Source organism: Astatotilapia calliptera, chromosome 23 (assembly GCF_900246225.1).
Source record: "Astatotilapia calliptera chromosome 23, fAstCal1.2, whole genome shotgun sequence".
Lineage (NCBI taxonomy): Eukaryota > Metazoa > Chordata > Actinopteri > Cichliformes > Cichlidae > Astatotilapia > Astatotilapia calliptera.
In genome coordinates this window covers 32,068,512-32,084,496 of record NC_039323.1, presented here as the reverse complement: position 1 = coordinate 32,084,496, position 15,985 = coordinate 32,068,512, and the positions used below count along the sequence as shown (strand labels likewise).

Genomic DNA, 15,985 nt, shown 5'->3' with positions numbered 1-15,985 from the left:
TGGTGCACATGCTAGAAATAAGAGCGTAAATTACCATCCTATTAAAATATTCCTCATCAAGAAGACAAGTCATTGTCAGTGTTTTCTCCTGCCAAACCAGTGTGGTTTGGTTAAAGAATAAGAATGGGTTATTCAGTGTAAATGCTAATTCCGGTTTATGACCATTATATATGTTATACTGAAAGAAAGCTTCAGGCACTCAGCATTGCAATTTGCCACAGTTTACCTTGAAGGTGTCTTTTCAAAGTCTACATCGAGACATCGCTCGTAGGAGCTGATGAAAATCTCCAGCCATAGCTTCAAGTAGTCTGGATCCCTCTGAGAAAAGAACAGAAGGGTGCAGAGAGGAAACAGTATTTTTAGTTACCTTTGTAGACAAATGTGTCATACTTAGAATAAATAAATGGCTGACAGCGGACAGACTGTAATTTGATTTAATTTATTGTTGTGTGGTGTATGTGTGAGACATTAATGACTTTTCTGTGTGGAACTTCAGGAAGCAGTTGCTGGTAAATGTGAGGTCGACATCAGATTTCTGACTTTTGGAATACCATTGAATCCTGGCACCTCATGCATCCCTTCGTAGTTCTTTCAATGTTCCCCAACACTGCCCCATGACCTCCTAACTGTACCTCAAAATTGTTTCGCAGTTCCACTCTTCCTCACTGTCCAGTGAATGGTCCTCACAGGGATAGGAAACAGCAAACATGTGTATGCTTATATTGGGGGGGTCACCATTCTAGTCTGACATTTCATTCTATACTCAGCTGATGTACAAATCTATACAATTGTGGAATTCCTATTAAATATTTGTATATGAAATTTAGATATTTAATTTTACTTCTGCAAAGTTACATCAAGATTGGTTTTCTCATGTAGGAGGAACTACGGAAGACAGATACATAAAATCTTTACAATGATAATGGATTGGATTTATATAGCGCTTTTCAAGGCACCCAAAGCGCTTTACAATGCCATTATTCATTCACTCTCACATTCACACACTGGTGGAGGCAAGCTACGGTTGTAGCCACAGCTGCCCTGGGGCGCACTGACAGAGGCGACGCTGCCGGACACTGGCGCCACCGGGCCCTCTGACCACCACCAGTAGGCAAACATGGGGTTAGTATCTTGCCCAAGGATATTTGGCATGCAGGCAGGGGGCAGCCTGGGATCGAACCACCGACCTTCTGATTAGGGGTTGATCTGCTCTGCCACCTGAGCTACAGCCACCCCGTGTCTTGCCCAAGGACACAACGACCAGGACAGAGAGCCTGGGGATCGAACTGGTGACCTTCCGGTTACATATACGCTTCCCAACCCCTTGAGCACGGTCACCCCATTATAAGATGACAATTGCCCTTAGAAAAATAGTCCAAAGACATAATGTAGCATGATGATATTTCAATTGAAACATGGATAAAAAAAGGATATTAATCTCACGCAGATTTGGTTGTTGAACTAGAGCACTGATGCTGGAGAGGACTAGCTGTTAGCCTCTGTGTTTACCTATGCTGTTAGACAAGCAGAAGGAGAATGATCTCAAGAATAAAACTAAGCTGATTTCAGTTTAAGCACACTACCTCTATGCTTATGTGCACATCAGATTTAGCTAATCACCCCACATCATTTAGGATTGAGTAAATATTTCCCAGTGCCTTTTCTACATTTGGCTCTGGTTATATTAGAAGCAAGAAAAACACATACATACACTTCTGGTCAAAATGTTTTAGAACACCCGAGTTTTTCCATATTTTACGTGAAAACATCTAGTTTAAAATCTCATTGCACTCTGAAATGAAAGCATAGTACAAATAAGCAATAGGAGTTAAAAAATAAATCAAGGAATCAATTTATAGACCAAAATGTATTTTAAACTTTTGACTAATCAAAGTAGCGACCTTTGGCAGATATAATAGCTGAACACACCAGTGGCATTCACTCTACAACAGAGATCAAATATTCTTCAGAAAGTTCTTCCCATATCTGTTGCAGAGGTTCCCAGTCAAAGAAAAATTTTAAATTATGAAACTGACAATTATGAAACTTTTTGCTTGTTTATTTATTTGTTTTTTCTTTTGCATACTGTGTCAAGCTTTCCTGTATATAATCATGTCCTAGATTTTGGAGAAAACAAGAAATTGATTAAAATTTTATTTAAAAAAAAAAAAATCAATAGATTCATATTTATACAAGCAGTGTGTTTATGTGTGTGTGTGTGTGTGTGTGTGTGTGTGTGTGTGTGTGTGTGTGTGTGTGTGTGTGTAAATTATGTGGTTCACACAACAAGCTGCAATGTTTGACCAGACTTTTGTGAACCTCTTTTCACAGCATTGCTTCATATTCAGAAGCAACAGAATTTGAATTTAAGGTTTAGTGTATACAAGCAAAATAAGAATGAGAGGCCGTGGTTCCTGTAACTGATGGTGACACACATGCGTTTTTCTTAGGGTGTGAAAGCTAAAACTTGCACCTGACTGAATGGAAAACAGGCCCGGCAGTGTTCCTAACAGTCACATTTCTAGCAGCCGGCTGACCGGCATTTCCTAAATTCCATGGAACAATGCCCAGAGAAAGATGGGATACCAGCATCAGCTGGAGATGAGGACTGGCCAGACAGGAACAAACAAGACAACACACACAAGTGACAGTGCTACAATAAATTACTCCGGAAATTTTTTTATTACTGTGACATGCAGTATTACATGTAATATGTTGCATTAGTAAATGTAACATATTTAGAACAATGAATTGTTTTGTCACTGCTACATCCTTTGCACTATAACATTACATTTTCCTTACCTAATGCCTGACTTTGTTTGTTTTGCTTTATATAAAGAAAGACCTATGTATCATAATCAGAATGTAATAATCCGGAATTCAGGAAATAAAGTCTGATGTTCAAAATTTCTGGCGGAGGACATCCAAAGCCTTCACTGTGTCCCTCCCCATTGCTCACACAAAATCGATGCCAACTGGTCTGACCTGAGGACACTCAAAATGAATGGCTGCAAGCAACACGTACAGAAACATATTTTTCACATTGTTCATATAATCTCCGAACATTGAGCATAATTGATGGGTGTGTGTGGCAGTAACAGCATTTGCAAGTAGTATTGTTACAGCAGATACTGCAACAGGACTTCAACTAAGGATGATTTACTGTCTCTAATTAATCTACTGCTCATGTTTGGTTAAGTGCTTTGTTTAGAAAATGTCAAGTTAGTGTTTTGTTTGCTTAAAAACCAGAGCTGTAACAACTAAATACTTGCCAATGTCTCTTAAGAAAATTACTAAAATGAAAAAAAACAAACAAAAAACCCCAAACAACAACATAAAACCCCCACACAAATCTGATCGTTTCAGCTCTGTATCACAGACGTAACTCTGAAAGCATCATTGATTCATCATACACAAGTTATCTCTTGTTCAAGCACTCTTAACAGATGCTGTCATAAGGACTTTGGGCCATTTGGAGGGTGTGAGTGAGCAATCTAGGTCAAGGAAAACTGAAGAGTTAAACATGGCAGATTATAGCAACACTCAGTTTATTGAGCATTTGGTAGAGTAGTCTGACCCCTACTCGTTCAGAGGTCTTTAAATATTTAGATCATGATTTGGTGGTAACCCCTCTGACCCCCTTTATAGAGTTAACTAAAAAGCCCGGAGCTTTTTAAAGGCCTTAGCATTCACTCTCTAGGGAACTGCCTACTGATATTATGACAATCAATCCAGTGAAAACTGTGTGAGAGGTAAAAGTTTGAGTCCGTTCAAGCCATGAGGAAGTACAAGAATTTTGAAGCGATGTAATGCTACTCCTCTTCTCGTTCTGTTGCTTCTGCCTAACGAAATTTGTACAAAGGGAGCTATAACAAGAACTCACATCATACAATGCCCGTATGCAATATATGTAAAATTAGGGCTGCTCAATTAATCGAATTTTAATCACGATTACGATCTGGGCTTTCAACAATCATTAAAAATGACTGAGCCGATTATTATCCCCTCCCTCATTTATCCGCGACACCTTAAAGGCCGGTCCGTGAAAATATTGTCGGGCATAAACCGGTCCGTGGCGCAAAAAAGGTTGGAGACCGCTGATTAAGAGGACCCGAGGGAAGCTCGGAAAGCTAAGCAGAAGTTATTTGGAGAGGAGAGAGTGACTGCCGTTGGTTGAAAAGAGAGGTAAAAAAAAAAAAACTTCAGTGGTGGTGCACACTATTTTATATTATTTTTTAAAGTCATTATTCAATACATTGTTATTGTTAACCCTTTAAAGCCGGTCAGAGCAGCACGCTCTGTTTTGTGTAACTATTTTTAAATCCCTGTAGAACCTGAACCGTGTAAGCTAGCGCAATAAACCGGAGGAGTTGTACTTACATCTGATGCCATCAGCTTGTCCTCAGTCACGGTTTCCTTCCACATATAGCTTTGCAAAAATGGCATAAAAAGCGCTTGCAGGAACAAAAACATAATATTCCAGAAACACGCTTTGCCGATCCGATCAGCTGCTCGTAACACTTCGCACATTGAAACAAACGTCACCGCTAACTATCACATGTCCGCCATTTCCTGCCCGAAACCGGAAGTGACGTCATTTTCGCGGAAAATGTAGTTTCTTTTACTTGTAGGCCTTAAAAGCCTATACTGGTCATGTTTGACTTTTCTGAATAGTTGCTGGGATGCTTAGAACTCGAATTGCACTGCTGGAAATAGTTTATTTTGATGCACCTGCTGTTTTCTTTGCAAATTTGCATCATAGGATTGTTTTTGTTTTTCCTGCAGTATATAAAAATTGCTGTATCTCCAAAATAAAACTATGAAGACACTCAAAATAAATTTCCTGTTGTTATAAACTATTTTTTGCAACTTTTTTGTATTTAAAGTTTTGAGGGATAAACCTCTTAAATTTCTCCAAGTAGAAATATATGTTAAAAAACAAAAACAAAAACGATTTTCAATTTTTTTGTAGTTTATTGCACTTTTTGCAATTAATGTAGTTACTCTGGACTTAATGTATACATATTATTAAAATATGGGCTATAACAATTGTATAGCAACTTGAAATGCTCCCACAAATGGCACTACAACATGTAAAAAAATAATATAAGCTCTGGCGGACTTAGATAAGATAAGATAAGATAAGATAAGATAACCTTTATTAGTCCCACACGTGGGAAATTTGTTTTGTCACAGCAGGAAGTGGACAGTGCAAAAGTTATGAGGCAAAAATTAGAATACAATAAGAATAAATACAGTACACAACTGTACAGAATAGAATAAAATAAAATAAAATACTATATACAGTAGAATAAAATAAAATAAATATACAATAAGATAAAAATAGAATACAAATACAAATACTATATACAACTGAGTAAAAATACAACAATGACAGAAAGGATTATTGCACTTAGTATTATTGCATATGTATGGATGTGTGTGCTTGATCAGTTAAAGTCTTTATTATGGAGTCTGACAGCAGTGGGGAGGAAAGACCTGCGAAATCTCTCCGTCCCACACCGTGGGTGCCGCAGTCTCCCACTGAAGGAGCTGCTCAGTGCTGTCACAGTCTGCTGCATGGGGTGGGAGATGTTGTCCATCAGGGATGACAGCTTAGCCGCCGTTCTCCTGTCACTCACCACCTCCACTGGGTCCAGAGGGCATCCTAGAACAGAGCTGGCCCTTCGGATCACCCTGTTCAGTCTCTTCCTGTCCCCAGCAGAGATGCTGCCGCCCCAGCAGACCACGCCATAAAAGATAGCAGAAGCCACAACAGAGTCATAGAATTTCTTCAGGAGTGGGCCCTCCACTCCAAACGACCTGAGTCTCCGCAGCAGGTACAGCCTGCTCTGCCCTTTCCTGTAGAGGGCGTCTGAGTTATGAGTCCAGTCCAGTCTATTGTTCAGATGAACACCAAGGTACCTGTAGCTGTCCACAGCCTCAATGTCCATACCTTGGATGTTCAGTGGTTGCAGTGGAGAATGCTTGTGCCTGCGGAAGTCTACCACCAGTTCCTTGGTTTTACTGGCGTTGATCTGGAGGTAGTTCAGCTGGCACCAGTCCACAAAGTCTTGGGTCAGACCTCTGTACTCACTTGGTTCTATGGTAGGTCTTAAAGGGTTAAATAAATATCGTCAAATAATCGAGATCTCAATTTCAGTGAAAATAATCGTGATTATCATTTTTGCCATAATCGAGCAGCCCTATGTAAAATAAAACTGATTTTGATTGGATGTTAAGTAACTCTGTATTTGGCACTTTCTCATTGCTGTGACTTCACTTATATGGGAGCTCAGAAAACATCCCATCATTCCAAAGGCCGACAAACAGGAAGACCGACTTGACAAATAAATAATGGAATAATTCACTCCAGTGACTTTTATCCAGAGTGTATATTAAAGACTGATGCCGTTACCATGACGCCACCCATTGGTTTTGGACTCTACATTCTGAAGCCTCAAATTAGCATTTCGGCTGCCACCCTTTTAGCTTTTTGGAGCCAGAAGTTGTCATTGCCAGCTGTAGTCCAAGCTACCACAAGACCTAGAGAAGCAGTTGAATATTATGATTTGTAACCTAGCCAAACCAGCTGCAGCTGGAAAGTAAAACTTGACACATAAATCGTGAGGCTGGTTATGAGTGACAGAAAGATGGGACATTAAAATTATATTATACTGAGGATGGGGTTAAAATAAGTCACAAAATATACTCATACAGGCAGCCAGCCCATATAAAACCTATGTTCGTGAAACGGTGAAGGAGAAGGCAATTCATAAACCAATTTACAAAACTCCTTATCAAATCCCTGCATAAACAAAAAGAGTTTGCAGACTACTAATTCAGAACTAAGGAAAAAATATTAGCTGGAAAAAATAGAATCAGTGTTTCTTAGCCAGCACAGCCCCTGGCTACAGAGGGGGAGACTGCTTCTGTCTGCGTGTCAGAGTGGGAATCAGCCAGCGCTGTGCTATTCCAAGTGAAGTCATCAGAATAATCCTGTGACGCTGACCTCCGTCTGCGCGCGCGTGTGTGTGCGTGTGTGTGTGTGTGCGCGCGTGTGTGTGTGCGCGTGTGTGTGTGTGTGTGTGTGTGGAAGAGACAAAAAAAGAAGAAAAGAGAGAGAGATGTCGGACTGGAACTCAGCAGGAACCACGTGTGTAATATGTTCTGCTAGGAGGCCACGGTCTGTCTTCTGTGTGTGCTTCTTTCCCCGTGTTACCCCGTCACTTACAATGACAGAGAAAAACATTTATTATTGGATGGTAGAGCAGGGCGATATGGTCAAAAATATTTATCACGATATATATTTGAAAATTTGCGATAACGATATAACTGACGATATAATTGATGCGAGACAAAATACAACTCCACAACATTACTAGCGCAAAAACACAACCTTCCATTTATTTTCACTTAAACAAGAAGCTGGTTTTTATGTACATTAAAGCTTTATAAAAATGTAACAGTGCAAATGCAAATTCCTTGCTGAAAGTTTAACCAAAAGGCATTTCCAGTAGAAATGTGCTGACATATCCTGAGCATAACCATGTATAATATCCACTGAAGTTAAAAAGAGGTGCTTTGCTACATTAAACTGCAGTGTGCAGTACGTATTTTTCGGACCATAAGGTGCACGGGATTATAAGGCACATTAAGCGAAACAAAGCAGTCAGATAAATCAAACTTTATTAAACTCATTCTTCTTGCTTCCTCCACTTCTGTACCATTGATTCATTAATGTTGAATTCTCTGGCCGCTGCTCTATTCCCATGTTGTTGCAGTATATTAATGACTAACCTCGTATTGTGGATGGATTATCTCAGTTGTTCTCCTGACTGAAGTTTGGTCCGTTTACAGCATCCTGCCATGCGATTGCATTTGTCTCTAACCATCAGGAACCTTAACGTTAACTTTTATAAGTGGAAAAGTGTTAGTGTTCGTCCTCCAGCTTCACTGTTTATGTTATGCTAACATAGCTGTGTCGCTAGCGATCACGTAGCACATCATTATATACCAGCTAGCCCAACTTCAGTAACCCTACAAACGTCACTGCTGTTTAGTTTCCTGTCTTCATTTATGTTGGAAGTGATAGCAGAGCTGTACGTTCGAGTTTTTTCAGAAATCTCTCAGTCAGAACATGCAATATCATGCTTAGGTAACTAGCGAAACTAGCGAGCTAACTTCCGCTAGTTTCCTGCTAACTTCTAACTCCGTTAAATGTAATAAATTTTGTTTTCATGGATGCCTGGAAGTTAAACTTCATAGTTACACTTGGTAAAGCAGCAATGCTGATCGTTTTATTAAAGATGAAAGAATTTAGACAGTTTTTAACTCTCAGTGATGCTGCAGTGTTCTTTTGACCTGAAGAATACGGAGTTTAGGACCCAGATTACCTCCAGATTTACGAGCATCTTAGGCTACGTTCACACTGCAGGCGAAAGCGCATCAAACCCGATTTTTTTGACCCTATGCGACCCATATCCGATCATGCTATGACAGTGTGAACGGCGCAAATCCGATATTTTCAAATCCGATCTGGGTCACTTTCGTATGTGGTACTGAATCCGATACATATCCGATGTTTTAGAAAGCGACTGCTGTTTGAACGGTCAAGTCGCATTAAATCCGCCTTTTACGTCACCGACACAAGACTGAAGCTAATTATCAGCGCCCGAGAAGACATCGCGAACGCTTCCTGGCCATCCAGTGTAGATGTCAGTGAAACTGTTGGGAAGACAACGTAAACATTTTATTTGTACTGTATAATCTACAGATTCTGACAGAAATCTGCAGCTATCCTTTGAAGCACCGCTCCTCTCTTAAACAGCAATAAGGATCATTATTAGGTTATTTACATTATTATGTAAATAACAAAATAACTTAAAGCAAAAATTGGGAAACGTGAACTCCGAAGTCTTTTTATTAAGGGCCATCAGTCAAACAATACTGTTGCTCTGGGTCTAAACAGAGCGCTTTGTGTGTGACATCTTCTTTTGCGCATGCGGGCCGCTTTGAGCGTTCACACTAGAGCGTGTTTGCTGTCGCATTTTATTTGTAGTGTGAACGAGCAGACAAAAAAAATCGGATTTGATCAAAAAATCGGAATTGAGCATTAAGACCTGCAGTGTGAACGTAGCCTAAGTCCGACAAATACGACAATAACGACAGCCGCTTGCATGTTCTGCAAAAAAATGTGCTTTGTCGTGTGTCTGACGGACAAACACCAAACCAGTTCCACATCACTGAAGTTGCACCATTTTTACAAACCAATTCTGGTTCATCTGTTTCACTCAACAATCGGCCATGTGCGTATGAAAACAAAGGCACTGCGCATGCGCGTTTTACTCATATTCTATCGCGATATTTCATTTTCCTATTGTTGCCTAACATTATACCGGTATTACCGTGAACGGTATAATATGGCCCAGCCCTATTGGATGGTGCCCACACTGCTCTTTAACCAGAGCAATAAACAGTCTATTGTCTTAATGTACATATGAATGCTGCTGCCAGGAAATTAGAAGATGATGATTTAAGCCAGTAGTTTCCCTCTCAAGTGAGTTTGTGGCTGAATGACTGTGTGTATGTCTCTTAAAGAATGTCCTCTTTTAGGCAGCAGCTTGGGAGCACAGATGCCCATTGAGGGTTTGTACTGTGGCAGGCAGGGGACACACCCTGCTCTACATTGCCCTGTTTATCCTCAGCCTTCATCACAGCCCCCCCCCCCCCCCCCCACACACACACACACAATCACACACCTTGTCCAGCCAGACTCCCACAATATTCTTGTGTCCCAATGTGTATACAGACAGTTCCCATGAGAGAATCACATGCCTCTATGATTTAGTTCATTATCATATTAAATTCTATGCCCAGCTACATCACAATCCCAAATATCTGTTTAAACTGACCTCTGTAAACCTTCCAAGGTCAACAGCAACACAGACCAATGCACGTCCTTCTTAACAGAGAAATCCCCACTGACCCAGACTGGATTTATCAATAGCTCTCAGTCATTTCGAATGTCAGAGACATGCATGAACGAAAAGAAAAAGCTGAAGGGCTAAAGAGAGACCAATGCTGGATTTTCTAATTGTTACTCATTTTTTAAAAACAAAACAAAACAAAACAAAAAAAACAACAACAACAACAACAAAACAATTCCTTCTGGAGTCTATTCTCATTCTTGACCATCCATTTATTTTCTACCACTTATCTGGGTCCAGGTACAGTCTAAGCAGCCATGCTCAGACGCCACTCAACCAATCACCACCTCCAGCTCCACTGTGGGGAATCCAAGGCGTTCCCAGGGAAGCTGTTTCATTCCTAGGGCATTAAATACTGCTTTTCTGTCAATGCTCTATAACTCTAAAACTGTATGTCGTCATTTTGCCAGGATCTTTAGTTGCATCGTTTTGACTTGATCTGTTATGAGATGCTAGACAGGCGTGGTCAGCCAGCTGGTCGGGTGGCAGTTCAGGGGAACCTGGTTAGGTGGAAGTGGCATAGAGTCGCTGAAACCACAATGTTTAAAGGCCTCCTCCCTTTAGATTTAATAGACGGCTGTGGTTTTTCTGTTTCTGCTGCCATACAGGCTTACAGCACTACCCGTCACTCTGTGACAACTCCTCTGGCCATGACATAAGTGCCAGAGGTGGGTGGGTGTGTGCGTGTGTGTGTGCGTGCGTGTGCATAGGGGTCCACACTGCACGAGGCACGTCTGATACACCCTGTTAGTGACATCAGTGTTATGCCAGAGATATTCATAGCATGGAGGGAAAATGAGAAGCAAGAACTGCACCAGGGAAGAAAGTTAGCCTGAGGGAGCAAACTTCACGGAGCAGTTCATTCAGTAAACCGAAGCCTGAGTGCATGAGCTTGTCAGACTGAATGAGGTATGGAGTATGCACATGATTATTTGTGTGTGTGTGTGTGTGTGTGTGTCAGCAGAAATTAGACTGGGTAATCTACTTGACCAAATATGTGAAAATCTGAAACCTTGCACCATTTCCAGCTTGACTCTTTTGCTTCCGATTTCCACCAATGCTTTCACTGCATGCTGATTCCCATAAGAGCAAGGGTTTATGCAAATTACTGGCATTTGCTCCAATCCAGTGAAAAAGCAGGGTGGTGTGGGGTGACATCACACAGGATGATGGTTCTGTGAATCCCCTGTGTTGTGGACAGTTGAAAAAGAGAGTGAGGACTGTTCCTCTTAAGTTACCAGAGTCAACTTTAAAGCCACAGGAGGGTAAAATGTTCCCTGTGCTTGGTTAAATCAAAAAGGCTTTTCTGCAGCACATAATGGCCTTAAGAGCGGAACTGGCACGATTCAGGAATCTGCTAAACCCTCCACTGTCTGACAAGCCCTTCTGGATAAAACACTGGCGAGAGAGCAGAGCTACTGCGCCACTGTATGCCGGCAGCCACCAGCCGCTGCTGGGGGACAACACTATGGCACGAACCAATGACAGTCAGCGAAGAGGATCGCTCGTTACATAAGCATCTTGGCTGTTGTCTGTGACCTCTCTGCTTCACTATAACTCAGAGAAGCAAACTGGAGTTAGTCTGCAGTAGAGCTGGGCGATATATCGAGTTTTTAAAACATATCGATATATTTTTATACGAGATATAAGATGTGACAATATCCTTTATATCGATATAGTCTATGTTACGTTATAATTATAGTTGTGGAGCCGCAAGTTTGCCTCTCTTTCGTCCACTTTTGTCTCTACGCAACGTTACTCCGCCTCGCCTTCACTGAAGACAACTCCCCCTTCTCCCCCATCGCTTCACGTGCAGGCAGCGACAAGATGGACACGGCAAATCTCCGTTAACGAGTTACTGTGCATCGCCCCATGCGTGGGGCTGGACAGCGTCAACGTGTTAACGAGCTAACCATGCTAACGAGCTAACCGCGCTAACGAGCTAACCGCGCTAACCCTAAAATCCTTTCATTCTCTCAAAAGTTGACAGTGCGCCTTATGTATGAATTCTGGTTGTGCTTGATGGCCGCGAACCGATTTTATGTGGTACACGGCGCTCAGCAATCTGTCAAAAATGTTTGAGTACGACTTTGGTAAGCTACGGAGCTGCACCGCTTGATAGATTGTCGGCGCATTACGGCTACCGAGGAGCTTCGCGGAGTGATACGTACTGTGCTTCAACGTAATATTACCGTATTGTGTGTGTGTATAAGGACCATAAATGGCACCTGTAAGAGACGTGGTTATGAAGCGGATTTCAAACTCCAGGCTATCAGTCACACAGTAAAACTTGGGAACCGAGCAGCTGTGAAATCTGTCTGTCTTTGTTATTATGCTCAGCGTCTTTTAGTTTACATTTTGACGGCACAATTGTGAGCTCTTTGTTTAGCACAAAAACAACATTGTTTTCTTTTATTTATGGAGCATTATTATTTAATGAATGCTCATAATTTAATTTTGAGTAATTTTTCATGTACATCTGTGCTGTATGTTAATAAAAGTGCCTGTGTGACATCTGGGACACAGCTTTGACTAAGAACTCTCTTTTTGTTCTTACTTTATGGCTTAAAAAAATATCGAGATATACATCTTATATCGCCATCCAGCTAAAAAATATCGAGATATGAATTTTGGGTCATATCGCCCAGCCCTAGTCTGCAGATTCTCATTGAAATGCATACAACATAATAACTGACATCTACCAATACATTAATTTAGAAGCTTTAGAAGCTTTAAATAATGAATACCAACAGTACTTTTCAAACAATGTAAATGTAATCATACAGACTAAGCTTTTACTATGTTTCCCAACTATTCCCTACTAGCAATATATAATGAAAGGTCAAAGATACAGTAAGCATTCCTTTGACCTTCTGACTTTAATCATTGTAGAGCTGCCACAAACGATTATTTTGATAGTCGACTAGTCACCGATTATTTTTGCGATTAGTCGACTAATCAGATCATCATCCATTGGACGTACAGCTTATTGCACCAGCAGCATCTGGTCTTATATAACTATCATTAGCTTACAGCTTGAAGTGTTTGTGCTAACTAAAAATAAAGACAAGATGGTAGTTTATTAATTTTTAATGAAATTTGCAGATTGTTTCGGTGAAGTTTAATAAACTCCTTGCTTTCTAAAATATAACAGGACACCGGAGTATATTCTCCAGCGTCTCACACTTCTGATAATCAGCTGTCTGCTTGACAGTTTTAGCTGTGCAAAAACTATAACTTTAATCTCAGCCAAACCGATTTACTCAGGAACAAATAAAATACTAAAGAAAGCCAAACAATAACATTTTAAGTTATCTAAGTGACTTATATATATGTTTAACCTGACTAGCGAAAGAGGCAGTGGGTTTGAAAACGATTTGCCGGGAGTCCGGTGTTCTCACGGCTCTAGTTAGCCTTGCCCCCGCCTAGCTAACGAGCTAGTGGGTAACAGACGTCTCCGAAAACGTCGGAGCGCTTTTGAAAATATGTGGTGTCTTGATAAACTGAGCAGATATTTGAGGTTTACACAGCTACATTCTCGCCTGAAAATATGTTAAACGTTTATTTTGTGACCAAGAAAGAATAATAAGAGTAAAGTTAAAACTAACTAGCTGCCGCCATTGTTGACAACTGCGCTGGGCTGCGCTATGAATTCTGGGACACAGCTTCTTCTTCTTCGGGGTTTAACGGCAGCTGGCATCCTTGTACATGCAGTGCTGCCATCTTCTGTTTCAGTCCGTTATTACACTCTTAAATCCTACTACTCATTCCTGCGTCCTTTGTGATCTTACAAAGCTTCAAACGATGCGTCGACTATTAAATTAGTCGTCGACGATTTTAATAGTCGACATAATCGTGACTAGTCGACTAATCGTGGCAGCCCTACTTTAATGTAAATATTATTTTACATAATAGTGTTCAAAACTTTAGAGTGCACAGCCTGAAACTACACTGGAGGACAAAATACTACATTCTGCCCACCTATACTTCCCTAAATACTGAAAACAGCACCAAATGTGCATCAATCTGTGGTAGCAAATAGTCCTAACAATTGTTATAAACTACAGTCGACAACCGTTTCAGGAAATGAATGAAACAAAACAAAAACACTATAAACACACATTTGTCATTCAACAAGGGAAAACAAAGGCCAGTATACCAGCAACATATGGTGCTGAGTGTAATCTGAAGGCACCTAATTTATTATTTGTTTTTTCATAAATTACCCTACCCAAAGAATAAACATGATGTATAAAGCTGTGATGTTGTGCCTGTGTTCAGATATGGCTAATATGACCTGGTACATACACAAACACCAACTCCTGCACACTTCTCCACACTGGAACTGATGCTACAGCTGTTCAACCAACAATTTCTGACTTCATCAGTATGCCAAAAGGCCAGCTGCCACTTCTGGCTTAAAGTGTATTCAAAAGCAGTTTTCTAATGCCATAAGTCAAACTTCTAGGAGAGACACACGTCTGTCTAAACACAAAATTGCCTCTTCCTCTTTCAGTACCAGGAACCAAGTGGTCAGGTGAATGATAATGATTCAGAGAGAGATAATCAGAAAGCAGACATCTGACTGACAGAACAGGACGAGCTGGTTCTCCCAATGGAGCCGAGGGCTGGTTGTGTTGTAAAAGTTTCTACTGTCAACACCACTCACCTGAATGACTCTTTCTTAGACAACAGTGCCAGTATTAACCTCTGACACTAAAGGCTGCCATGACTCTACTGTTGTCAGTGATTAACCAGGCAAGGCACATGAAAGAGGTGTGTATCAGGATGAGTACACAAATATGACAGATGCCTCCAAAGTCATCTAACTGAGTCACATAGTCAAGTTTCAGGAGTAAATACAGCATTCAGGATAATCATTAAGTCTTAAAAGTGTTATAATATTGCAAATTACTAACTCTAAGATAAATTGCATTATCATTGAAAGTTGAATTAGAGGTTATTATAAAGTTTAAACTATAGCTTAAATGCAGTACTGTGTGTTTTACTAGCATTTCATTGCAAATTAGGCAGTTGTTTCATGTATTAATTGTTTTTTACTGCTAATGTTTAAAAGGACTCCAACCAAATTCGAACAGTAGATTTTCCCTGACGCTCTTTGTTGCCTCTAACAGCATGTGGTCTGATTTCAATGTCAAGGACTTGAGTCAAATTTTCCATGAAAATCCAAAGAATGTGACGTTTATGCTTATTCCCATTGCCTTACTCTGGCTCCCAGCACAACGATTCAACACAAGCTCCACATACAGACAACAAAACAAACACAAAGGCTGTGGCATCAGATAGAACTTAGCTAGTGACACCGTTAGTGAGAAAGCAAACTAGGTTTAGCCAACTAGCTGCTAGTTAGGCATTATGTAATTTGTGTGAATTTGCAGATAAGTTAGGTGAAATTGGCTATAAAATAGCTATATCTATGTAATAAAGCCCATCCTGGAATTTGGCCATCAGGGGAAAGCTGGTTAGCGTCAGCAGAGTGTTCGAGTCAAACTGTTTGGTTTTCAGGACCAAAACCTGATGCCCGAGTCATCTTTCTGGCTAACGGACAGTTGTAGCTTAAGGGTCAGAAAAAGGAAGTTAATGTGGAAGAGATTTAAAAACAAAACTAAACTAAAACTGAAATAAATAAATGAAAAATTTATCCTGAAGACCACCAAATGACATAAGCTGTTGTTGGACAAAACTATTTAGAGTTAGAGACCTATAGTTCTCTGTAGTGACCTCACTCCTGAGTTTATAATCATTTTGTAAATCTTGCTTAAATTGTTTTTCAGAATGGATCTGGAATGGATGTTCTTTGGGTAATCACTTGTCAATTATAAGATGTTAGCCAAAAGAGGAGCACTTTCACAGTCAGAGCTGCACTTCTTCATCCTGTTTTTTTTTTGTTTGTTTGTTTGTTTTTGTGTAAATAAAGATGAGGAAAGAGGAAACACTCATATCAAGGCTTCATAACTGGACATTGGGTGACATCA

At 40.4% G+C, this 15,985-nt stretch overlaps 1 protein-coding gene across 3 annotated transcripts in view; it reads right to left on the bottom strand.

Annotated features, from left to right (window-relative positions):
• Nucleotides 1–15,985, bottom strand: part of nbeal1 (neurobeachin-like 1) — a 61,792-nt gene that overhangs the window by 42,848 nt on the left and 2,959 nt on the right. For all 3 annotated transcript variants that reach the window (XM_026158373.1, XM_026158376.1, XM_026158372.1), the window contains exon 3: nucleotides 227–318. In XM_026158373.1, coding sequence (XP_026014158.1) covers nucleotides 227–318 — 92 coding nt within the window. The remainder of the gene's footprint in view (nucleotides 1–226; nucleotides 319–15,985) is intronic.